General features: G+C 41.7%; 1 protein-coding gene across 8 annotated transcripts in view; it reads left to right on the forward strand.

The window, feature by feature from the left end:
• Positions 1-26,894, forward strand: part of Bcas3 (BCAS3 microtubule associated cell migration factor) — a 470,064-nt gene that overhangs the window by 47,007 nt on the left and 396,163 nt on the right. For all 8 annotated transcript variants that reach the window (XM_021178141.2, XM_021178140.2, XM_021178145.2 and 5 more), the window contains exon 8: positions 14,680-14,752. In XM_021178141.2, coding sequence (XP_021033800.1) covers positions 14,680-14,752 — 73 coding nt within the window. The remainder of the gene's footprint in view (positions 1-14,679; positions 14,753-26,894) is intronic.

Here is a 26,894-nt window from a genome sequence, read left to right on the forward strand (position 1 = left end):
AACTCAGAAATCTGCCTGCCTCTGCCTCCCGAGTGCTGGGATTAAAGGTGTGCGCCACCACATGTGGCTATCACATTTTTTTAAACTAATAGTTTTTAATAATTTGTTTTTCTGTGCATTGTTGTTTGCCTGTATAAATGTCTGTGTGAAAGGGTTGAATCCCCTGGAACTGTAGTTATAGACAGTTTTGAGCTAACTTGTTGGTGCTGGGAATCAAACCAGGCTCCTCTGGACAAAGCAGTCAGTGCTCTTCACTGAGCTACTATCCAGCCCCTCAGTACATTCTTAGTGAATCTAAATCATTAGAATCTTTTTCAATTGAAGGTCTTATAAAACAAGACTGTAGTGTAGTCTGTTGGTGGTGAGTTTGTCCAGCATGTGTGGGGCCCTAGGTCCTGCAAAACCAGATACGGTTTACATACTTGTAATCCCAGCATTCAGGAAGTGTAGGGAGTTCAGAGTGATCTTCAGTTCTCTAGAAAGTTGTATGCCAGCCTGGGTGCATGAGATCATCTGTCAAAGAAATGTAAAAAGCTATAACCAATCAATCAGTTTTTATATCAATAAAAATTTGAAGTAGGTGGGAAGTAAGGGGGAAGAAGAAACTGCTAAAACATCATCTGTTTGAAAATGTTTTAATGACGCTGGGTGGTAGTGGTGCTCACCTTTAAAGCAGTACTTGGAGGGCAAAGGCAGGCAGATTGGAGGCCAGCTGGGTCTACAGAGTGGGTTCCAGGACAGCCAGGGATACACAGAGAAATCTAAAAAACAAACAAACAAAAAATACTTTAATGATTTAAGATCTTACATGCTAATTTAAAATGATTAAAAAGACTCTTAAGGTTCACATAAAGGTAATAATAATACAAAAAGGAAACTTGATGCTGATATTCCTTGAACATTTGTCTTGAGACGTAACAATTCAATTTTTTGTATTAATCTAAGTAGTGAGTTTAGTTTTGGAAACTCACTTGTACAGTTGAATGCATCCTGTGTATTTTAATATAAGTGATGATTTTTATGTGGTTATTGTGTTTGAGTTTATGATAATTTCTTTAATCTGAGCTTGGTGACTAACATCTGTTATCCCAGCACTTTGGAGGCTGAGGCAGGTGAGTTGCTAGTTGTGTTGGCTGTAGAGGTTGAGCACAGCGTGGGCTACATGTTGAGCCCCTGTCTGGATATAAATTCAACTTTTAGTGGTGTTGATAACTTTCCTCAGCATTGGGAGGTGAAGGCAGGAGAAACAGGAGGTAGAGGCACTCTCTCATTCTTTTTAAAAAATTTATTATTATTATTTTTTTGTATGTGAATACACTGTAGCTGTCTCAGACACACCAGAAGAGGACATCGAATCATTAGAGATGGTTGTGAGCCACCATTTACTTGCTGAGAATTGAACTCAGGACCTCTGGAAGAGCAGCCAGTGCTCTTAAACACTGAGCCATGCATGTCTCCAGCCCTGGAGACACTATTTCTTATAGTGACTTTCCTTACTGCTTAATAAAATACCTGAAAAAACAAACTTCAAGAAAACATTCCTTTTGGCTGTGGTTGAAGGTTGGAATTCCCAGAGTAGTGAAGGAGGAGCTTGAAGCAGACAGCACATTGCATCTGCAGGAAGCAGAGCACCATGCTATTGCTCAGCTATTCCTTTCCTTTCTGTGCTGTCTGGGGTCCCAGCAAACAGGATATTGCTAACTGCATTCAGAGTAGGTCTTCCTGCCTCCATTAACCTGCTCTCCATGTTCCATGGCAGATATGCTTCAAGGCTAACCTAGGTAGCCCCTCACTGGCCCACCCACAGGCCTGTTTGCTAGGTGATTATGATCCTTTCAGGTTGACAGTCGATAGTAACCATCATGGAGGCTCTGTAGTGGCTGTATGGTGAATATGAGGCAGCCCTGGGCTACTTGAGACCCTATCTCAGAAAACAAAATCGGGGGCTGGAGAGATGGTTTCGTGTTTGACAGCATCTGCTGACCTTGCAGAGGACCTCGATTTAGTTCCTAGGATCCCTATTGGCTAGCTTACTGTTACTATTTTGAGGAAGGAAAGAAGGAAGGAAAAGAAAGAGAGAAAGTGATGGTGCTGAAGCAGTGGCTCAGGGGTTGAGGGCTGTGCTGATCTTGCGGAGGTTCCAGTATTTAGGATCACAAATGCCAGCTCTAGGGATCTCGTGCCTTCTGGGTTCTACAAGAACTCTATACAAGTACATGTACACACATAAGTATACACACACACACACACACACACACACACCAAACAAAAAAGAAAAAACAAAAATTAAAACAGTGACTCAGTGAGTTATCTGGGGGAGGAGATGGGTGTTCAGAGCCCGAGCAGAACATGTGTAAAGTGGCTGCATTTCCCCTACCATTCATGCATATGTAAAACTAATTCATGTTCCTAACCACAGACCTGCTTTATGTTCTTTATATGTGTGGCTTGAGTGTGTGTACACGTACACCAACGTGCATGCTGAGTTTTAAAACTCTTTTAAAACCTAGAATTTTTTCATTGTTTCTAAAAACTGTTACATTTCATCTTTCATACAGCTCATTGTTTTTAACTTTTTCCTTACTGTAGTTTTCTGATCTCACAAACTTCCATATACATACAGCTGTATTAGTTATAAGTTAAATCTGGTTTTTGTCATGTTCAAAGGAGAATCATTTGATTTGTTCAGCTGTATGAAGTCAGAATTTATGACTAAATTCTAAAGAAATGCTGGTGTGATATTTTTGATGTAACATTTTTATGGCTGTGGTTAAACAAATGTGGTTAAAGACATGAGTGCATGCAAACACACACACACACACACACACACACACACACACACACACACAGACACACACACAGACACACGCACGCACCTCCAGCAGTAGGCCAGCTGCCATTTGCTCACAGTTATCAGCACTATGTTACACAGAAGAGGAACGGGCTTATTGACATTTTAAATGGCTGAACTCTGAGATTTGGGGCTTCCCTCCTGTTTTCTGCTCTATTTACTTCTCTGTATCCATGGGTGGTGTGTGTTTGTTTCTAATACCTCCTCTTTAGCATGGAAGCCATGCTGATTGGAGTAATTTAGGATGATCTGTTTTCCAAGCCTATGCTTTAGGTGGCTCTGTTCATCCTCGATGTCTGCCAATTCTGTTTTTGGTGGGGCGTGGTATGTGCTTTGATGTATGGTACAACGCATGTAAATGCTGTGTAAATGCCCCCGCCCCCCCCCCCCCCAGAAGGGATCTAGAAGAGGATTCTAACTTAGTGACCTGTGTGAATGCTTTTCTGGTTGAAAGCTGCATTTGCACGTTACCTCCATGTCAGCATCCTCATTAGTTTGGTTTTAATGTCAGGATATATTTTTATCAAATCAAGGTGTTTCTAGGCTCTAAGAACTGTGTACTTACCTATTAGTGTGGTTTTACTTTGAGGCCAGATATAGTAGTATCTTGATCTTAGCAGTTGGTATACTGATCCTGGTGGACCTCTGAATTCAAGTCCTGCTTAGTCTACTTAGCAAGTTACAGGCTAACTGGGCCTCCATGTAGAGAATTGTGTCTTTTTATCTTAGTCTGTATTTATTTTTCACTGTGAAGATATAAAATACCTTCAGTGTCTCTGTCACATTTGGAGGGATGTGAACATAACAGACATGGGGACAGGCTGGCAAGATGACAGAGGGTAAGAGCACTGACTGCCCTTCTGAAGGTCCTGAGTTCAAATCCCAGCAACCACATGGTGGCTCATAACCACCAGTAATGAGATCTGATGCCCTCTTTTGGTGTGTCTGAAGTTAGCTACAGTGTACTTATGTATAATAATAAATCTTTGGGCTGGAGCGAGCAGGGTTGACTGGAGCAAGCAGAGGTCCCGAGTTCAGTTCCCAACAACCACATGAAGGCTCACAACTACAGTGTACTCATATACTTAAAATAAATAAATAAATCTTAAAAAAAAAAAAAGGACACGGGGACACGCAGAGAGCCCATTTTCTTCCATTACTGCATTTAATTGTAACAAATACAGCAGTGAGTTTTGTATGTTTTTAATAAGTCTTTAGAAGAAATGTTTGATTGTTTTTTTGTGGCTTGAAATGAACTCACAACATGTGATATCTCAGTCCAGGTTTAGGAAAACAGGTATAAGGAGTGGCTGTGAACTTACTGTGGGCTTAATGATAGTGACCCAGATAAACAGATGACTGTCACGGGTTAAATGCTCTCACTGAGACTGGCTCTTCATGGACATCTCATTGTGCCTAAAATCTGTATTTATGACATATTCCTTGGCATGAATCCTGAAACTCGACATTTGCTAAGTAATAGCTTGTATAAGATAAGTAAAATTTACCTTTATTGAAATAAAACTTATTTACCTCAAAATTAATGAATTTGAGGAGCATTGTTTGATGAGCAAACAAGTAGCTGTAGTTATGTCACTGCTACCACATTCAGCATGCAGGCCTGTCATGATTTCAGAGAGCCCCACTGTCAACCTGGAATGCCCTAGGACAGTTACAACACACAGCAGAATAAAACACATGTGGGAAGGATGTGGAAAAATTGGAACCTTCAATCATGGTCCTTGGGAATGTATCATTAGTGTAGTTATGTTGAAAACTAGTTTGAAGTTCCTTAAAATGTTATATATAGAGTTACCACATGAACCCAGCAATTCTGTTCCTAGGTATACAACCAAGAAATGAAATGTAATAATGTCCATATAAGATTGAAAATATATGTCCATTCAAGAATGTATACATGAGTTTCATAGCAACATTATACGAATATGGAAATTATCCAAGTATTTATCAGTTGGTAGACTGTGGTATATTCACACAGTCTGTTCTTTGGCCCATTACCTGGTCATTGAATGGGTTTCTACTTGGTTTTGTTTAGTAGTTTTTTGTCTGGCTTCAGGTTCTAGTAAAGCACTCTACCATAGAGTCTCATTTCGGGACTAACCAAAGTTCTGCTATGAGTTACCAGCGGCTGAGTCATGTCTCCTCCTTTCCTCTTCTTTTCCTTCCCCTCGCTTCTCCTCCACTTCTGCTGCCTTCTTTCCTTTCCCTGTTGTTCTTTGTTCCCTGTTGCCTCAGCTTTTCAAGTCAAAAGATGGCAGGTGTACGTTATCATGCTTGTCTAAATTTTGTGTCATGCTTTTGAGAGTCATCTGTGTCATACTATTCAGAAACCTTAATTTTAATAGTTGTGATGTGTGCTTGCACATTGCCACGCTGGCCTGGAGAAGGTCGTTCGGTGTTTTTCTCGTCTTGCTTCAGCTTACTCCTTTAAAGATAGGGTTTGTCACTGAACCAGAAGCTGCATGTTCAGTTAGGCTGACTGGTTACTGAGTTCCCAGGAGTCACTTGTCTTGGCTGTTCTCCCAACCCTGCACATGCTGGTATTACCTGCAGACACAGCCATGACTTAGTAACCGCTCATCCTCCTTCTTGAAGTACAAGCAAGCACTATTACTGACTGAGCCATCTCCCTAGTCCTGGGTTAGATTATAACTCCCATTTCAGTTTTGGGAATTCCTTCCCACTGTTTGGCTGTGTTGTACTTGCCATAGTATTTTGGTTATTTCCAGTTTAGTGGTTATGTTAAACTGCCCTTAGTACTGTGTGATGTATGTATTGATTTCTCATGGGTCTTTATTTACAAGTGTGATTTCTGGGATGTGTAAGCATATGCTTGGTTTTATTAGATATTGATAAACTATATTGCAAATCTTGTTAATTTCCAGCAGTGTTTCTTTACTCAATGCCGTTGAGTTCTTTCTGGCTTTGTGATCTGGGTGAGTGCTATCTATACCTTTGAGCTTTATGCCCAGTTCAGAGTTGAGCTGCTTCTGTACTCCAGTAAGTCTTGAATTTGTGATTTTTCTGTCCCAGCCTTGAGAGCATTTGGGATACATGAAGACTCCCATTGTGGAGGCTCTTTTCTCACACATGGGGTACAGTAAACACATACACTTTAGTAAACATAAATCTCTAAAGAAATCAAAGTACTTGACTAGTTTTTCTTCCTTGTGTTTATAAGTTCTTGCCTTGCCTTTCTCTGAATGTCACGTGGCAGGACTCGGTCAGTACACTGGCTTTCTTCTCGGCTTCTTTCACAGAGTGAAATGTAGTTAAATTTGCTTCATATTTGATAGCTCATTCCTTTCCTTTCAGTTCTGAATAATATTTTACCACAAGCAAGGGTGGTTTATCCATTCACCTACAGGAGGACATGCTGGTTTCATCCATGTTTAGCTCAGTATGTCTGTTAGAAGTAAATAAAACTCCCATGGGCATTCAAACTTCTACGTAAGTATCCAGGAAGCTGTGGTCATCGTGTGGTAGAGCATGTTTAGTTTTGAAGGAACTGTCACACTGTCTTCCATCTTTTTAGTTGTATGGTAATGAATGAGAGTGTTGTTGCTGCATGTCCTGCCCACCTGCTGCTGTCAGTGTTGTCCCCTGAAAGAGCTGTGTTGGGCACCTTACAGTTGTGATAGGCAGTTCCACAATGACATGAAGCCTTGCTTTGAAGATCTTGCTATGTAGCCTTGGATGGCCTATAGTTCCCTCTCCTCCTGTTTCCTAAGTGCTGGGGTCAAAGTTGTGGACTTTTCAGGTCTTTTGCCCATTTTTAAATAGCGTATTTTTTTGTTGTTGTTGATTTAAAGTGTTGATTCTAGGGGCTTAGCCTTGTAGTAGAAGGTATGTGCAAGACTGTTACTTCCAAAACCCAGAAAAAACCCAAAACAAAGAAAACACCAAACCAGCCAACTAAACAGTAATTCCCAGACTCCAGTTCCTGTGTGTTTTGATCACTGGTCCTATGTCTGCTGTGTTTTCTGCACGTGTTTTCTCATAGTCTGGTGTTTTTAATAGTGTACTTTACAGAGCATGTTAAATCATTTTTCCCCTTTACCTGAATGTGACTCTGGTCATGTTTTGTGCTCTGTCCACTTCATAGATGCTCTCGTTTCTCTTGCTAGAGCTTCAGGCTTCCTAGCCTTTGTTCTGGCACAGCTCCTGCTGGCAGAGTGCTCAGCTCTGTTAGCATATTCACCTGCTGTTAGAGTCCCCGACTACTGAGGGCATTTCTTACCTGCTTACTTTAACTGTACTTTGTAGCATGCAGACACAAAGCTTTGTGTGTTTCAAGCTTGTTTTGAGGAGGGGAACATAAGCTGGCCCTTGTAAGCCACCATGCCTGGCTTCAGTCTGAATTTTGACAGGTGTCTTAGGGTTCCCATTGCTGTGAAGAGACACCATGACCAAGGCAACTCTTACAGATGACAGCATTTAATTAGGGGTAGCTTACAGGTTCAGAGGTTCTGCCCATTATTATCAAACATGGGAGTGTCCAGGCAGGCATGGCACTGGAGTTGCTGACAGTTCTACATCTTGTTCCAAAGTCAAACAGGAGAAGACTGCTGTCTTTCAGGCATCTAGGAGGAGGGTCTCAAAGCCCAATCCCACAGTGACACACTTCTAGGAACAAGGCCACACCTTCCAACAGCGCCACTCCCTAGGTTAAGCATGTTCAAACCACCACAGCAGGTGTCCCCTTTGTAGTCCATATCTCTGTGAAGACAGAATTTACAACAACCCAGATCTTTCTCAGTTGTTTGCTTTTCCCACCCAACTCTTCTCCAGTGTTTGCTTTCTTTTGTTTTCTGATATCTTTCATATTAGAGGAAACTGCTTTTCCTATTTAGACAGTTTTCCTTTCTATTACCAAGTGGTTTTCCACTGAATGGTTATGATGCCCTTACCCCTTGGGATGTGCTTGAACATGGGTTTTTTTTTAGGTGTGAATATTGTGACATGGGTGTGCTGCACAGAGAAGTAGATAAACAATGTAATGACGTACAGGTGCCATGAAGAAATAAATTGAGGTTCAGAGATAGAATGTGGTGAAAGATGGGAGACAGGGAGGCCTCTCTGACTCGGGGATGTTTTGGCCAAGATGTGTAGGACATAAGTTAGAGTGTTGTTGAGTAGAGAGTAGAAAGGGCTGCACTGTGAAGCAGGAGAGCCTGGGAAAGCCCAGTGTGTGCAGAGTGAGTAGTGGATAGGCATCAAAGGATCACGGTGCTGGTCAGAGCAGGAGCAGGGCTGGCATCACACAGTCCCACCCTTCACTCCCGGCATGTGTCCTCTTTCAACAATCATAGTGAGCCTCTGTAGTATATTGGTGGTCATTCCCTTGTACAAGAGCAGTAATGAGTTGAGTAATTAGCCTTTGTCAGTGACGTGGCTTACAGTGCTAGTAGAGCAGTTTGACATACATTTTCCTCTTCATCTTCCCTGTTTTTCTCAGTAGTCAGAGGCCAGAGCTGAGCTGTTCAGGGTCAGATATGGTGGTTATTGTACAACAATGTGCAGAAACTCTTTAACCTTCTCACGATCAGCTAAGTCCTCCATAGAACAGTGGGTGGATTTGGTGGCTTTGAATTTGTAACAAGTTCCTTCGCCTGTGGAGGAAGGTCTGGTTGTCAGTGTGAAATACTGGGTGGGTTAAAGGACAACATGCTGTGTTCAAACAGATGATGTTTTGGGCTAGAGTGATGCTTAGGGACTGAGGGGGACATGAGCAACAGCACGTGAGACCCTCACTTCAGCCTTAGACTTAGAAGTCTGTGTCTGCTTTAGTACGGTGTTGGAGTTCACTGGGAGGCTAAAGTCTGTGCGTGTGTTTCGAGTATTGAGGGCAATGCCAAGGAGGTTTTGTGATCATTTTTAGGTTGCATAGTGGAAGGCTCTCCTGTGCCTGGTCCTGATCCATGGAGCCACCGGGTCCTTTTCCTCCATGTGTCATCCCTCTTCTCTCTGTTGAAAAAAGTTGCTCACTCATCAGCTTCCTGTTTAGATAAGACAAAAAGAAATAAGAGGATTATCCAATTTATGCTGGAGATTATTTATGGAAAATCTGGTAAGAAATAGAAATTGTGCCATGTAAAAATCTTGAGAGCCTCCAAACTGACATGAAATTTTTTGACAGTAGTCACCTTAAGTTGGACATCCTGTCCATGTCCGAAATGCTCCCAGTGAGGCACTCTGTGAGAACTACAAGGACAAGTCAGTGATGTCTGTTATAAAGAGAATGAATTTTCAGCTAAAATTAAAAGAGCCCTCAGAGTGTGGGAGGTGAGGGCAAGAGGATTCGTGTTCCAGCATCACTGTCAGCTATGGAGTTGAGGTTGAAGACAGCCTGGACAACATGAAACCCTGTCTTTAAGAGAGGAGGTAGGGAGGTTTTAAGATGTTTTAGCTGAATGGTTTAAATGAATTTAGTTGTTCAAAGAAATACTTCTGGAAAAGATTTTCACAGTAAAAATTTATTAGCGAGGACATACTGTTGTATAAAGTCTTTATATGCAGGGCATCATCTTCAATATCAAAAGGGAGAGGCGTAATATTTCATCACCAGTTGGGGTTTTATTTGCCTCTGGATCTGCTTTCAGACTAAGGTAGAAGCTGTTTCTAGTTGATGTCTTGAAATCTCAAGGCTGATTTATGAGCTTAAGCTCTTTGGTTTAAATGAGTTTACAGTGGTATTCGTGATGGGGGATATTAGTTAACATTTTCTGACAAGCAAACTGTTTTGAATTTTGTTGAGTGGTGGAGGAGTTGGTGACTTGGTGTGCAGGCCCACTTTCATTACTTTAATTGTGTGATTTATTAGGATTTTAAGCTTTTTATAAATGTTTTAGTGTTATAGAACAGAATTAAAAGGATTTAGAATAAAAGGAGTTTAACAAAAGGACTTTGCAACAGGATTGCGGTAGTTCTTGTATTTGATGGATTTAGTGAGCCGCATTTCATTTCAATCATCGTACATTCTGTCAAGTGCTGTGGAGCAGGTGTGTGTCACGTCATTCTCTCCATTGTGCATGCAAATACACACAGAATTTATATATAAAAAGTTAATCCGCTCCAATTTAGAGGATTACATTACCGGAGGGCGATGGCTCCATTAGGCTTTAGGAAGAGTGCAGGCTGCTATTTATACCCATACAACAACAACACAACAACAACAACAACAACAATCCCCAAGTGAATACTGCACTGTTTCTGAGTGTGTAGAATTTATATGCTTGCACTTCTACAGTTTGTAGAGGGTTTTGCCTCCAATGCATTTAGATATTTTGTGATCTTTGTAACTTGTGGTCCAGTTATTTTAGCTCGCATTAACTTTTGTAGTGGGCACCTGGTGGGCACTGTGCCCGAGGTAAACTTCTCTTCTGAGTCTTACAAATTTGGCTTCTGACTGTTCAAAAAGAGCATAAATTAAAAAAAAATATATTTTCATAGCCATTCTTTTTTTTTAAATTTACATTTCAAATGCTATCCCCTTTCTTAGTTTCCTCTCTGAAAATCCCCTATACCTTCCCCCTTCTCCCTGCTCCCCAACCCACCCACACCCATTTCCTGGCCCTGGCATTCCCTTATACTGGGGCATAGAATCTTCCCAAGACCAAGAGCCTCCCATTGATGGCTAACTAGGACATTCTTTGCTATATATGCAGATAGAGACATGAGCTCTGGGGGTAATGGTTAGTTCATATTGTTGTTCCTCCTATAGGGCAAAGAGCATAAATCTTAGGGAAGTGTTGTGGTTAAACCTGCTACACTGTGGCCAGTAGACACCAGAGGAGTTCTTCAGTTGCATCTTAGAAGAGAGAATCAGCAAGCCAGTTTTGCCAGTGTTGTACTATTTAAACCTGATGTTTCCTCTATTGAAATGACAGCTGCAAACCGGAAAGACCAGGAAGTAGATCCAGTGTTGAAGGAGTGAAGGATTGGCTCTGTGTAGATGGACTTCAATTGTAATTAATTTTGTATAGAAATAGTGTAGGCTTTGGATCAGTTAAATTTCAACTCATGCTTGGATTTAAAAGTCAGATTATTAATTGTTAAATCCGATTTGTAGCAGAAGCAGAAATAATCCATTCTAAAATATGTTTGAACAGACATTTTATTTAAAATTTTTTTATATAGTAACAAAAACCATGTATTTTGGAGTACCATGTAATGTTTGGATCTTGAACAAATATTCTTTTTTGTTTGTTCCTTTTTAGCTTTGGAGACAGAGTCAGGCCCTTAATTTGCTGCGTTCCTCCTGCCTCAGCCTTCCCTGTGCTGAGCCTGAGAGGTGCCTAGCACACCTGACTTTTGGTTTTTCTTTTTGGTTCCACTTCCACGTTGAGTCTTTGAACTCAGACTTTGAAGATTTCTTGTGCATAGTTTATAGTATTCTGAAAAGTTTTCTTCAGTATATCTCTGGTGCATTTTTTCAAGTTTAAAAATAATATCTACCGTTTGAAATTTCTCAGAAATTTCTTCTCCCCCCTCTGCCTCCTCTCCTCCCTACATGCTCCCTTCATTCCTCTCCTTTCCTGTTTTTATTTTGTAGCTGAGGATGACCTTGATCCAATCCTCCTGCCTCTACGTCCAGAGTGCTAGGTCTACAGCCATGAGCTGCCAAGCTTGGTTTCCACAGTACTAGGAATGGAACTTCGGGCCTTCAGCCTCTGGGTAGGCACTGCTTGGCTGAGCTTCTGCTCTCCCAGAGCTCCCTTCAAGGCTTCTGCATCCATTTCAGTTTTTCTTGTCATCACTATCTGCCCATTTCCTGGAAATCAGTAAAGATGATATAATTCTCCCTTTTGAGATACTTTTTTAAACTACTGTAGAGCCTTGGCTGTATATAGTTGTCCTCGCCAAACTCACAGTTGACTACCAGCTCTGAAGCCTCACCTTCATCGCCCTGTGGAGCTTGTTTCCTGGAGTCTTCAGGTGGATAGTGCTCTTCAGTCTGTCCTTCGGCCTGGGGCTGTTCTGTTTCCCAGAGGAGACACGCATGATAAAGATCTGACACGGTGTTTGGGAAGCTCAGAGATGGAGGAGTCCCAGGCATGGGAAAGGCGGGTTCAATATTAAGCATTAATGCTGTCATTTAATCCTTGCTCACCTGGAGCTTTGGGCTCAGCTCTCTGGAGAGCTGCCTTTCAGTCAGTTGGGAATGGGGAGGGTGAGTTAAGTTGTCTGGAAGTAAAGGTTTTGCCATCTGAGAGTCTCTCAAGTAGCCGATGGCAAGCCAGCCCTTTTTATTTTATTTAGATGGGTTCCTTCACAGCCAGTCCCAAGTGTACCTGGTACAATCACTTACTGTGCCTTTTATAGCCCTGTAGATAAAGTCTCTTTAGTCTCTGGGTGTTTTTCCACCACTGAGGCCTTCAGCTGTTACCTAGGGCTGCTAAATTCGCCAGTACTCATCTTTTGTAAAATTTGTTGGGGTTATTACATATTTTAAAACTCTATTTAGTAATTGCTTTTCTAGAATTTTTAGAGAGAATAACTTAAGTGCATGTTTTCTTCCCCCCAGCTTGTGTTCCTATTTAAAACAAACACTAGCTTGTCTCCTGGCGTTTGGCTTCTTGTTTTTGTTTGTTTGTTTGTTTTTTGTTTTTTTAAAATATATTTTCTTTATATACATTTCAAATGCTATCCCGAAAGTTCCCTATACCCTCCCTCCACCCTGCTCCCCTACCCACCCACTCCCACTTCTTGGCTTCTTGTTTAAAGTGAACACAGACATTTTATAGTAAATTTATGTATCAAACGGGCTAAAAACCAGAAGGCAGAAACTGTTTCTTTCCACTTCCCATGTTCTAATTTCCGTTGCCTCTCCTGTCAACAGTGACTATGACTTTTATGTGCCTCGGGAAGTGTGGACATCAGCATAGATGCTGTGTGGGTTTGCATCTTCCCACTGTTGTGTGTTCCCTCTTCCCCATTCTAGCTGCTGCCTTGCCAGTGTTTACATTCAGCACGGCTTGTCTGCAGCTGTGGGGCATGGACATTTCCCTGCACATTTGACTCTTTCTTCCTTCACTATTTTAAACATTGCTGGAGTAAGTAATCATGTATGTGAGTTCTCTCTCATCTCTGAGTGTACCCGTAGGATAAAATTGCAGGGGCAATATTTGTGCATTCAATACTTTTTGAATTTATAATTTTGATTAATTAAATTTGATAAATCTATCAAAATTTAAATCTTGTGTTTGATGAACATAATTTCATAGGACTATAATTACATTTTAAGTGGAAATTATTTAAGAGATTTATTTTATATATTATTTGTATGATTGTGTTTATGACACTGTGTACGTGTGTGTGTGTGTGTATGTGTGTGTATGTGAGAGAGGAAGAGGAAGGAGGGGTGCATATATGTCCCTTGGAAGTACATATGGAGGTCAGAGGACAACTCGTGGGAATTTGTTCTCTCCTTTTGTGGGTTCTGGGGATTTAACTCAGGATGTCAGTTCTTGCCCAGCAAACAGACTTTTATCCAAAGTTTTAGGAATAATCTATAAGATGGATCAGGTGATGATCCATTTGTTTGAATCACTATCAATTTCTCTCCTATGAGATCATTCTGGATGGTTTTATTTATTTATTTTTGATCTAAAAAATCTTGACCAGGTCAGTGGCACTCAGTAGACAGAGGCAGGCAGATTTCTTTGAGCTCAAGGCCTGCTAGGCTGGTCTACAAAGCAAATTCTAGGCCAGCCCAAGCTATACAGTGAAAGACCTTGCATCCAAAATACACACATACATACCTAATACAAACATACCAACACCTTAAAATTTAGCAACTATATTGTGAAGGAGCAAAAAGTTTCTCTTCTGACCTCCTGACCTCACATAGTTGGTGACTGCAGATTAGGATGGTGTGAGAGACAGGCATGGTAGAGAAACTTGCACATGGTGTGTGACAGAGTTTTGCATGAGTGTTGGCATCTCCCCAGGAAAGTAGAGACAAAAAGTGGCTAAGCTGACAGTTCTGTTGGCCTCTGTGGAGTCAAGAATTGACTTAACTGCACTCACTCAGGTTTGCTTGTCTTTCATTCTTTCCTCCCAGTGAAGTGAGGGAAAGAAAGTCTGCCATGTGGAGTTTCCCTCTTTTCAGGAAATATGAAGAGGATAGTCTGACTGTCCTCATAGCTTTCTGTCCTTTAGGCGACTTACATTAAAATCAGGAATTTCTCTTGTGTGGTTGAACTAGCAAGGGTTGGTCTAATTTCTTAGGTGATTTTATGTAGAGTTTACTTGGTGAACATAGTTTTCTTTCTTACTTGGTGAACACAGTTTTCTTTCTTTTTTTCTTTTTGGTTTGTTGAAAAAAGGTTTCTCTGTGCGACCCTGACAATCCTAAAACTCTGGCCTCAAACTCTGAGATCCTCCCGCCTCTGTCTCTTGAGTTCTAGACTCAAAAGTGTGCACCAGTCTTAAGGAGCTTGTCATCACTGTAGGATAAGGTTTTTTTTTTTTTTTTTCTGATCTCACAGTGTTGGTAAGATTGAAACAGGTGCCAGTTAAACAAAACTTCTTCAATAAGATGCCTGCCACTATTTTTAATGTTTAAAATATTTTTCATTTTGTACAGCTAAATGTGTAGATTGAATGTTATACTGAATACATTTCTGTTGTGTGTATACAAATGTACACAAACCTGTATAGATATACACACACATATACATTCTGTACATTGCAGACAAGTGATCTTCCACCCATCCAATTTATCCTCTATTGGAAATATTTTCAAATAATGGGAAATATTCAAGAGTTTCTCAACATACATTTTGTTTTATGCTTTCTAACAGGTGCTCAAAAGTGTGATAACTTTGCTGAGAAAAGACCTCTTCTTGGTGTTTGTAAGAGCATTGGATCTTCAGGGTAAGGATATTTAAGTTGAAGCTTGAAACATGTAGCTGTGATGTATGGATTACCTTCCTTCCTCTTTTCATATGTGATGATAAATCACAGTGCTATCTCGGAGTAAAACATTGTCAGCATCAAGAAAAGAGGTCAATTGTTGTACATTCATTATTAATACGCATGCTTTTACTGCAGAAGTCACTATCAAATGTTAATAGTAACAATGGCATTTCATCATATTATTAATTTCTGGCAGTGTATTGTTGCTGGGGTTTGTGCCTGAGGCTGCTCTAGAGGCATTGCTGGGTTCTCTCTCTAATCCCTTATGATTCCTTGAGTACTGTTCGTCCTCTTCCCACATTCAGAGGACTGATTTGCTGACCTCATCCAGCTGTGAATCAAATGCTGTCATGTTCATGTTGATTACTGTGAATGAGGGGGCTATTTTCAGGAGTTTATATGCTTCTTGCAGGTATTAAATGGGAGCCATACTCTTTCTTTCAATTAACTATCCATTGTGTTCCTTGAGCTTTAACCCTCTGCATAATTCCAGTTAGGAATACGTTTAGTAAAGCTGCAGAGCTGTACAGAGTTAGGGAGAAGTCTGTAGGTAGACAGCTTAGAGCTAGTGCAGTCTTCTCAGGATGCTCCAGTGACCTACCTTCTCTATAACTTTGTCATTTGTTCAAAGCTGTTTTCTTTCATAATCCCTGAAATGCCCAACGTGTTCACTTGGGACTCTCATTTGCAAGCAGAGTTGAGAAGTATTTGTTCCTGTGTTGGTAGGAAGATGGTCTGATGAATATTAGACAGGCAGCTGGTAGTTTCTGCCATGTGCTTCCAGTGAATGGTGTACACTTTATGGGCTTTGGAAAAGGAAGCTCTTCTAATGACATACATTTTTAGACATGGAATTATGTCCAGATAAAAATTTTAATTATTTTATGTGTATGTGTGTTTTGCTTACATGTGTGTCTGTGTACCACTTTGTACCTGGTGCCTGAGGAGGCTTGAAGATGGTGTCAGATCTCGTGGAACTAGAGCTGTAGTTACTTATGGGTGCTGGGGACTCAAACCTGGGTCTTCTGGAAGAGCAGTCAGTACAGACATCTCTCCAGTCCCTCTCCCTTTCAAGACATGTTTGTAGTTTAGGCTGGCTATGAACTCACTGTGTAGCTCCTAAAAGCTTCCTGTGATAACATCCTGGATTGGGATTACAGTCTTGAGCCATCATATCCAGCCATATAATGAAGTCTTGATTATTATTACTTATGAATATGGTTGACATTGTGGAATATGTGCTAGGGTTCACTAGAGCTGTAGTACTGATAATAAGTAAGTGTATACTAGGAAGACATTTGTTAGACTGGCTTGCACAATATGAATTGCTGTGTAGAATTCTGTGATGATGGATAAAGCATTCTGTAAGTCCACAGGAGACCAGTTTTGGAGAAAGCAGTCTTTGTACATATCTTGCTAAAACTCCTTCCTCTGAAAGTCTCATGTCCTACTCTGTGCCTCTGTTCAGGGGATATAAGCCCAGTTTGGATCATCTATTCCAGTAAGGACAAAGTGCTGCCTTTTCCTTGGTGGAAGTGGTCCAGTGTAGTTAGCCAGCCACAAGGTTGCTGGTTGGTCACTCCAGGAATGGTAGTGTAGGAATGGGCTTAGTTTTGGTCTCTGCTGGGAGACTTAGCAGCAGCCATAGTTGGGTCAGCCTTGTGACTGGATATCTATGTTGTTGAGCTCATGCACAGTCTTCACCTCCACACCATTAGTTCCCTTTGTTCATGGGCCTGTTGGGCTGTGGCAAGGATGGCTGGAGAGAGACTGTCTGCTCAAAGAAAGGGTTGTCTTGTCTACTGGATTGTTGACTCTCTCTGCTAACTTGCCTTCTGATGAGAATTTATATGGAACACAAATATCTTTCCATCTTCTACCCATCAATGATCTTTGCACCACCTCTTCCCTAGACATTGTTCTCACCAGTTTCCATGGATCGGTCTTCCATGTCCTGACCATCCAGCCAAACCAAGGAAAACGTACCACCATGTGCACAGTCCAGAGTTCTTTCCTGTGAAGATACCCGCGCACCAGTGAGTGCCCTTCAGGGTTGTCCCAGGAAGTAACTGTAAATGCTTCACCTCTCCATTTCTGGGTGTTGCCTGCAAAGTATTTAGGGTGGTCTGTAAACCAGGCTCTTGTCTTCTTCATCTTCAGTCAGCCATTCACAGGGCACACCCGGTGAGGCCATAGGTATGTGTTTGGAGACATTATAAAAGGAATTGGAACCACAGGCAGAAACTACAGCGTTGACAGGGTGGACAGTCAGGGAGAGCAGCAGCAAGCAGGCAACAGCAAAGCCTTTCTTTCTTTCTTTGACCTCCATTAATTTGTGCTGCCACTGGAAGGTGCCACCCACATTTTGGGTGGGTCTTCTCACTTCAAGTAACCTGATTAAGAAAATCTCTCACAGTTGTGTCCAGCAGCTTGCTGTTTAGTTGATTCCAGATCTAGTCAGGTTGAGAACTAGTGCATTTCTAGAAGTTTAAACTTCTTTAGATCAAAAACTCAGGGTGACAGCAGATGCTGGAGAGGATGTGGAGAAAGAGGAACACTCCTCCATTGCTGGTGGGACTGCAAACTGGTACAACCACTCTGGAAATAAGTTTGGTGGTCCCTCAGAAAATTGGACGTAGTTCTACCAGAAGACCCAGCAATACCACTCCTGGGCATAAACCCAGAAGATGCTCCAACATATAAGGACACATGCTCCACTATGTTCATAGCAGCCTTATTTATAGTAGTCAGAAGAACCCAGATGTCCCTTAACAGAGGAATCGATACAGAAAATGTGGTACCTTTACACAATGGAGTACTACTCAGCTATTAAAAACAATGAGTTTATGAAATTCNTAGACAAATGGATGGATCTGGAGGATATCATCTTGAGTGAGATAACCCAATCACAAAAGAACACAAATGATATGCACTCACTGATAAGTGGATATTAACCCAGAAGCTCAGAATCCTTCTTAGAACGGGGAACAAAATACCCATGGAAGGAGTTACAGGGACAGTATTCGGAGCAGAGACTGAAGGAATGACCATCCAGAGACTGCCCCACTTGGGGATCCATCCCATAAACAACCACCAAACCCAGACACTATGGCAGATGCCAACAAGAGCCTGCTGACAGGAGCCTGATATAACTGTCTACTGAGGGCCTTTGCCAGTGTCTGGCAAATACAGAAGTGGATGCTCACAATCATCCACTGGACAGAGCACAAGGTCCCCAATGAGGGAGCTAGAGAAAGTACCCAAGGAGCTGAAGGGGTTTGCAGTCCCATAGGAGGAACATCAATATGAACTAACCAGTACCCCCAGAGCTCCTTGGAACTAAACGACAAATCAAAGAATACACATGGTGGGACATGTGGCTCTAGCTATATATGTAGCAGAGGATGGCCAAGTTGTTCATCAATAGAAGGAGAGACCCTCGGTCCTGTGAAGGTTCTATGCCCCAGTATAGGGGAAGGCCAGGACTGGGAATGGGAGTGGGTGGGTTGGGGAGCAGGGGGAGGGGGTAGGGGTTAGGGGGTTTTGGAGGGGAAACTAGGAAAGGGGATAACATTTGAAATGTAAATAAAGAAAATATCTAATATCTAAGAAAAAAATTGAAGGGGAGGAATAGTTGGTTACAACTTAAGAGAACAATCCAAAAGCACTTATTAATATTACCAAAGTCATGCCATCTCACCTGCCCAGTGTGTCAACAACTTTTAACAATAAAGATGGATATTACATCAAAAAAAAAAAAAGGGGATAGGCTTTGGGGAGTTACTTGTATGCTGCACTATGCCAGGTAAAAAGCATGAAAACCCAACCCCTTTGTCCACAGACATGCAGCTGTTATGTAAAATCCAGAGCACAGTGTATGCAAATAACTAGAATATTGCCATGGGGTGTAGCTAAGAGAAGAGAGAGGTGGTGAAGGTAGGTTAGTGGCAGAAGCCTTGGGAAAGGAGCCGTGAAGCTAGGCCGTCAGATTGAAGAGTGTGGGGTAGATGCTGAAGATTGAGTTACCTCTGTAGAGGGTCATGGCATTACAGGTGGACAAACCAGAGTGAATGAATTCAAAATGATTAAGAGTCTGTGAGGTAGAGCCTAGCCATCTGCACAACAGGTGAGACATCGATTGCTGAGGAAATCAACAGAGATATCAGGCAGTCTGAGCAGCTGCCAAACTAACAGTACTAATGGGATTGTGAGGGATTCACACCTGAAGCTTCTCCTGTCCCCAGCTAAGCCTTTCCTGATGGTTGGTGAAAAGGTTCTACCAGGCCCCTTCTCCTCTGAGACACTTGGCTTTATGTGTCAGGTGGTCAAGGCCCAAGCACTGAAACTGCTGAAAACTACTAACTTTTGGGCATGTGAGTGTCCAGAGCCCATGGAGGCACAGCTTAAGGCTGTCACTAGAGCAGGCTTCCCGACTGTGGTGAAGAGTCATACAAGGGTGCAGGGCTGAGAGCAGTCTAGGGGAACAGAAAAAGCAGGAGGCCGTGGAGCTTTGTCAAAGGCATAACCTTGGCTGACTCATGAGTTTAGACAAAGTTTCTGTTGACTCCTTAATGGATCAACCAGTTACTTAAATACAGAGGCAGTTCCCTGAAAGCCAGGCCTTAAGATAAAGCAAGAGTAACATGGTTGTGTGTTTTGAGATGTTAAATCTTGCAAATATTTTATAACAGTTAATCTAAATATTTTCTAAAAATTACATGAACTGCACTTAAAATTTAAAGGGAAAAGAGCAACAATTCAACAAATCAAAAAAAAAAGGATTTATAAGAAAATAAACTCAGGAGAGTTACTCAGCACTATATTCAGAGTAGCATAAAAAGAAAAAACAAACAAAAAACTTTACAGGATAGCTGAAGGTGAACCTGGGGTGGAGTGTGTGGCTTTTGCTTTACAGATTTTTATAGAGACGTGGAATTTCCAGATGAAGGTGTGTGTGTGTGTGTGTGTGTGGTATGGGTGGGTGCGCACAGGTTCACCTGTGTGTGTAACTGAGCTCTCAAGAAACGTTGTCTTCTTTTCCAATTTAAAAAGTATTTTCCTTTCCTTATAAACATTGCCAATGTGGTGATTAAAGAATTTGTTGTTAACCCAATTCATTGATGCCAGTATCATTTGTCATAAGAGAATGAATGTCCTAGAGGGAGAGCAGTGTGCCGTATTCTGTGATGAGGTAATTTACTGAGGAGTGAATTTGATGATAAGGGGCGGGCTTCTCAGGACCCTTCAGAGAAATAGAATGAGTAATCTAAACCTTGTGATTTGAGGGGTTCTTTGGATGTGCACAGCTTATGTATATGCATGCTTCTGTCTGTATGTGCCCTTGGCAGCCAGGAGAGGTAATAGAGTGACTGTAGTTAGAGTAACAGGGGTTGGGAGCTGACTTCTGGCCATGCTGAGCATCAAACTCAGATCCTCTGGAAGAACACCCGATACTTTAAAGCTGGAGCCATCTCTCCAGCTCCAAATTAACATTGGTCTGAGCTGAGTTCTGTAGCTCAGGCTGGCCTTGAATTCACAGTAATCTTACTGCCTGAGTTTCATCACAGTGTTTTATGTCATCTTAATAAAGATTCATTAGAGGTTGGAGATCCTTGCTATAACAGGAATGTGACTTTTCTTTTTTTTTGCCACGAAGTGCCCTTTACAAATAATGCCTGCCACTTTTAATTCTTCTTGAATTGTTTTTGTGAGGTCTGATGGAATCACAGATTAGATAGTATTACTTCTGCAGGCAACACAGGAGAACTCCACTAGTTTTGCTGCTTATAGGTAAGAGCTTTTTGCTAGACCTTAGCTCCTCCACTTTTCTGTCTGTCTAGAATCAGAAAAGGCCTCTTGTAGGGACTCTGCCCCTAGCTCTTTGCCCTTGGATTTCTGCCTCTTTTTACCCTTCAAAGACTGGGCTTACTTATTTTTGGTATAGCATATGCCAAGCACTAGCATGGCAGGTATGATGATGGTACTGGCCAGCAGACTGATGGGTGCTTTGAGACCTAGATTCTAGTACAGGGGTGAGGACTAGGGATTTAGCTTAGTGTAGCTAGCTTGCAAAGTAAAGACTATGGGTCCTGTCTTTTGTATTGTTATGGTGGTGTGTGTCTGGGTAAGGGGTAGGAAGGAGAAGAGGTTATAAGATGATAAAGAAAATTCAATTTTAGTAGAAAAGAACCAATATGATGCTTACATTTTTGGAATTTTGTTTTGGGCTCATAGCTATGCTGTAGAGTGATTGTCTAGTATGTGCAAAACCCTAGATTTGACCCTTAGCACTACAAACAACAACAAACAAAAAACTTATATATTAGTAAATTAATGAATAATTAAATAAACCAATTTCTGATTTTAGATTATAGATTGGTAAAGTCTATGCCAATATTGCTTCATGAATACTGAGTGTGAAACACTTCTAAGATGGTGTAGCCTTTGACCTTCAAGTCATCTTACAGGAGATGTGATCACAGTAATCCTAACTGTGGAAGTCAGGAGACCTTGAGAAAAGAAGAGGGCAGTGCTATTACTTTTTCTCATGCCCTAAGATATGGTCTTTATAGATCTCGAAAAGTTCTATTAATAAACGAGAAAGCATAAATGTATATAGACAATGTTTATCATGACTTGAGTTCTCTTTATCATTTAAGAAATAATTATAGTTTCCATGAGAGGGTAAGGCAGAGAGCTAGTACATTATACACTTGACTTATGCTTAATATAGCTCTACAATACCCGGTGGACAGGTCTTAGTCTGTGGCAAGAGTGTGTGTTAGTGTAAACTGAGAATTACTGTTACACTACACTGCAACCTCAATTGTTTTTATTTGTCTAAAATTATAAATTTAGTGGTTAAGGAGATGTCTCAGTGGTTAAGAACACTGACTGCTCTTCTAGCGGACCCAGATTCAGTTCCTAGGACCCACAGGGCAGCTCACAATTCTCTGTAACTTCAGTTTCTAACACCCTTCTGCCTACATACCTACCTACCTACTTACAAAACACCAATGTGTATTAAAATAGAATAAACTGGGGGAAAAATAAAAATAAATTAGAATGGAGGCTGGAGCACTGGTTCAGCAGTTATATATATATAAAACTATCCCTCGTACAATCGCAAACGCATTTGTAAATTTACAATGAGGCATTCATATTACTTTATAATCCTCGTTTCTGCAACTGGTTACGTGGCCTTAATTGGTATTTNTAACTACCTTCCTCTACTACCCATTCTGTATTTCCTTCACCTTCAGCCAGCACCTCAGCAGGTCTTGGCTCTTTTCCTGGAGGATTGACACATACCTTCATTCCTGATGGGTCTGTGTCATTTGTCATCCTGCTTGGATTAGGCTGCTGTAGTTTCCCATTGACTTTAATCACAGGACATGGTAGTACTAGGAGACGCCCTAAGGGATCTCCTACACTCCAGACATAATCTTGCTTACCACCATTGTGAAGAGGTAATCCAATTTCCCCATGGTAATCTGGATCTATCACCCCTCCTAACACTGTTATTCCTTTTTTAGCCTGTTGGTTTAAGGGCATTAGAAGCCCAAAATGNCCAGGGGGAAGTCTGAGCTTCCAGTTCAATGGAATGTTTGTTGTAGCTCCTGGTAGGAGCACTCCCCTCTCTGGAGCCAAAACTTCTAAGCCAGCAGAACCTAGAGTTATGGGGACAGGAAGCAGGAAGAGCACTGGCTGCTCTTCCAAAGGATCAAGGTTCAAATCCCTGCACCCACATGGCAGCTCACAACTGTCCGCAATTCTAGTGCCAGGGGATTTCATACCCTTACAGAGACATGCATGGAGGCAGAACATCAATGTAGATAAAGTAAAAAAATTAAGATCAAAAGTTTAAATTATAAGCACACCTAATAAGTTTGCTCAAATTTCCTGACAGAATATTTGATAGCGATCATATAGTAGATATTTACTTTATTATTTATTTATTTTTAAAAATTTAAGATTTTTATTTTAGCCTGTGAGAGGTTTACCCATATGTATATGTGTGTGCCACATACATTTCTGGTAACTGGAAGTGAGAAGAGGCCTTGGAGCCCCTGGAGTTGGAATTAAAGGTGATTATGAGCCACCATACTGGTGCTTGGAACTGAACCCTGATTCTCAAGGAGAGCAGCTAGTACTCTGAGCCATCGTCTCAGCCTTGGCTTTATTTTTTAAAGGTAGGTCTCACTTGCTATAATACGGTAGTATATATTTAGTGCTTTCGGAGACTTGGCTGGATCATATAAAACATTCACAGTCAGCAGTTTCAGAGGAGTTTTAAAAAAATCACACATGAAGTCTGTTGTCTTCTCAGTGAGGAAGAACCATCACCAGAATGTGCTGGATGGAGAGTGGCTTCAGGGGGGACTCAGGAGGATGGCAAGGCACCGTGGGTGTTCTACACATTCCCATTCCTCTGCCAGCCACTCGCCTGGTCTCCGTTGTAAAGTTGAGTTTGGGTAGTGATGCAGTCGACATGATGATTGCCCAGGGAAGCAAGGTGCATAAATAAATACAAAGAAGTGAAACCCTGTGCCAAAACAAAGAATGAAAGATGAGCAGGGTAGAGGTATCCCAGGTAGGGGAAAGTTCAGTGTAGGCCTTCACACATGTCTGCAAATTGACATCATTTTAATAAAATCATATGTAGGACTGTTCTTAGAACAGTAGTGTGTGTGTGTGTGTGTGTGTGTGTGTGTGTGAACGTACATAAGTCAGAGGACACCCTTCAGTCTCTGTCATTGGGATTCTGTCTTGTTTTGAGATGCATTGTCTTTTGTGCTGTGGATGCTAGGCTATCTGGTCCACAACATAGCAACCAAATACATGCACCACACCATGGCTTGTGAGTCAGGCTCAGCTTCTAATGCTTGTGTGGCAGACACTTATTGATCCATCTCCCCAGACTCATTATTGGCATTTTAATAAACATCTCAGCTTTTTGTTAGATAATGTCATAGCATAGTATTGTGAAATGTGCTCTGCTTCAGTTTTTGCTGGCAATCCTTCCTTGTCCTTGCACTTGCCGGGAAGACTTGCTTGACACCACAAATGGATGCTTGATTCATGGCTTCACCCTGTGTGTGTATGGTATATGCATGTCAGTGTCCTCACACTCATGTTACAGGGACATTCCCTTCTTTGTCTGTTTGCTTACTGGGCAGAAGTTGAGGTTGGATCTCTTGCTTTGGCCTGAATCTGGAGCTCTTTGACTGGGCTAGCCATGCTCGTCAGTGATTACCAGCATCACACATGTGCTTAGATTAGAACTCAGGTTCTCAGTTTTGTGGCAAGCCCAGCACTTTTACAGTGTTCTTAAACAGGAGCTTGGCCACCTCTGTCATGGTCATATGAGGGTAGAAGATCACTTAAAAAGAGAGCCGGACCCCCAAAGGGGAGTATGGATGTTTAAGTGTGTGAAGGAGTGCTCACAAGAACTACCCATCCTGTCCATTGAGCAGAAGTGAGTGGTGGTTGTTCTAAGCCATTGCGACTCTAGTGGTTTTTCATTCAGTAACTGTTTGTATTGAAACTAAAAATAGCAGCTTGCTTCTGTCTGCCCCAAAAGGGTGGATGGTTGATATCACAGTTCTTGAACTTACTGATTGCATGTGTTTCTGAGCATTCTTGATTTTAGCTTACATTTTGTCTAAGCCATTATGTAGGTTGTGGGTGAGGGGGTCATGAAGGAGCAAGAATGGTGCAGAAGAAAAACGAGGAGGGAAAAAGGCTGAGCAAAAGGGACCCTGTCCAGGATGGAAATTGCACCTAGAACAGGAAGGAAATTGACTGGAGCGTTGACGGACTTTACAGAGCTCTTTGTGGGATCTAGAAAATTGTCTTGAGGTCACCAATGATATTTAAGAAACACAAAATATTTGTAGTACACTAAATGGATATCATAACCAATGGTACATCGGCATTATCATCTGAGAGGACTTTAGTCTTTTATATTGTGCTGATTTCACTGGAAAATTGTTTGTGGTTATGTAGTGTGTGTGTATGCCTTTGCATTCTTGTGTGCAAGTGCATGTGTGTGTGTGTGTGTGTGTGTGTGTGTGCGTGCGTGCGCGCGCACATGGTAGTTTTGGAATCAGGACAATCAAAACATTTTTCAAATGAATTATTTTTTCATACAATCCATGCTAACTGCAGTTTTCCCTCCCTCCTCTCAGTCTCCCTCCTCCAATTCCCATCTCCACCAGATTCACTCCTTCTTCTCCCTGCAGAAAAGAACAGGCCTCCCAGGGCCATCCACCGAAGAAGGCCCAGACCTGCATATTAAGGCTGGGTGAGGCCACCCAGTAGCAGGAAAATGGTCTAAAGAGCAGGTGAAAGAGTTAGAGACAACACAACTCTCACTGTTAGGAGTCCTACAAAAACACCAAGCTAACAACCATAACAACATGCAGAGGACCTAGCTCAGACCCTCATAGGCTCTGTGAGTCCTGCTTAGTTGATTTTTGTGTGGGCTGTGTTCTTCTGCTGTTGTTGGCCCCTCTTTCTCCTATGACTCTTCCTTCCCCTCTTCCATGGGGTTCACTGAGCTCCAACTGCCATGGATCCGGTGGAGATTTCTAGTTTGGGTTCTCTCTGCCTCTGTTGGTGATCTGCTCCCATCAGCTGCTCACCAGACTCCTGTGATGCTGATACTGAAAGTCTGCTACACAGCGGATCATGTGATTCACACTTCACAGAGGGCTTCCCAAGCACCCTTTCTCCACCCCCAACAACAATTAGGCTGTGCATTATAAGAAGGACAGACTTCCCCTCCCTTCCTTCCTTTCGACCTCCTTCCCTCCCTCCCTCTCTCCCCCTTTAATTCCTTTTCTCTCTAACTCCCTCCCTTTCCCCCTCCGCTCTCTTTTTTTTCTTTTTCTCCTTTCCCTCCCTCCTCTTTCCCTCTCTTCATCTCTCCCTTTCCCTCTCCCTGCCTAAGCCCCTCCCCCCATAGACACATACAGACAGGGTTCAAACTGTGTATCCCCATCTGGCCTGGACTCTGTGTAGATCAGGCTAGGCTCAAACTCAGACTTACTTGTCTCTTTTGAGTACTTGCGGTGAATGTGGGAAATAGAATCAGGTTTTATTATATTTTTGTCTTGAGGTATGGCCCGGTCATGTTCTGGCCAGCCCAAAACTTATTTTGTAGCCCAGGGTGGCTTTGAACTTGTGGCAGTCCTTTTTTTAGCCTCCTGATTTTTCTGGGATTATAGGTGTGTGCCACCATGCCTGACTTCATATTTCCTTCTTAATTTATATTTACCATACAATGTCAGTTTGGCATGCAGCTAATATTTTTTTCTCTGAGAAAAGTTTGAGTTGGAATACAATTAAATTAAGATTCTCGTGGAAAACTTTTCTATTTTTAAAAAGATTTATTTATTTATTTCATGTATGTGGGCACACTGCCTTTAGACATACCAGAAGAGGGTATCAGATCTCGTTACAGACAGATGGTTGTGAGCCACCATGTGGTTGCTGGGAATTGAACTCAGGACCCTTGGAAGAGAGTCAGCTCTTAACCGCTGAGCTATCTCTCCAGCCCTGATTTTCTATTTAATCTCTCTTCATTTACAGACATTTTAAAGAATAGGATTCTAGTCACTATGTAGAGCCTCAAGTAATTATGCTGTTGCTCATGTTTTTATTGTGTGGTATCTAAGAGGATCCTCTTCGTCTTTTTTCTTCTTTTTTTTTAAAGACAGGTCACACATGTTGGTCTGAAACTTGTTATGTAGATCAGACTGCCTTGAATTTAGATATTCTCCTGCCTCCTGCCTCTTGAATGCTGGCATTTAAGGCACACCCCTTTAACTGACTGACTGACTAAGTCACTAATTAATTGTTAGTATATATGTTGCATGTATATTTAGGTGCACGCCACAGTGTATGTGTGTGAGTCAGATGACACCACTTGTTGTCACCTTTCCCCCACTCCCCGTTCAGACAGGCTCCTTCTTGTCCTTTCTACCCTGTGTGGCCTGTGTGGTACTGGTCAGGAAGCTTCTCACAAGTCCTGTGTTTGCCTCCTGTTGCACTGTAAGAATGCTACTGCTACTTTTTTTTTTTTTTTAAGTACGTT

Source organism: Mus caroli, chromosome 11, assembly GCF_900094665.2.
Source record: "Mus caroli chromosome 11, CAROLI_EIJ_v1.1, whole genome shotgun sequence".
Taxonomy (NCBI): Eukaryota; Metazoa; Chordata; class Mammalia; order Rodentia; family Muridae; genus Mus; species Mus caroli.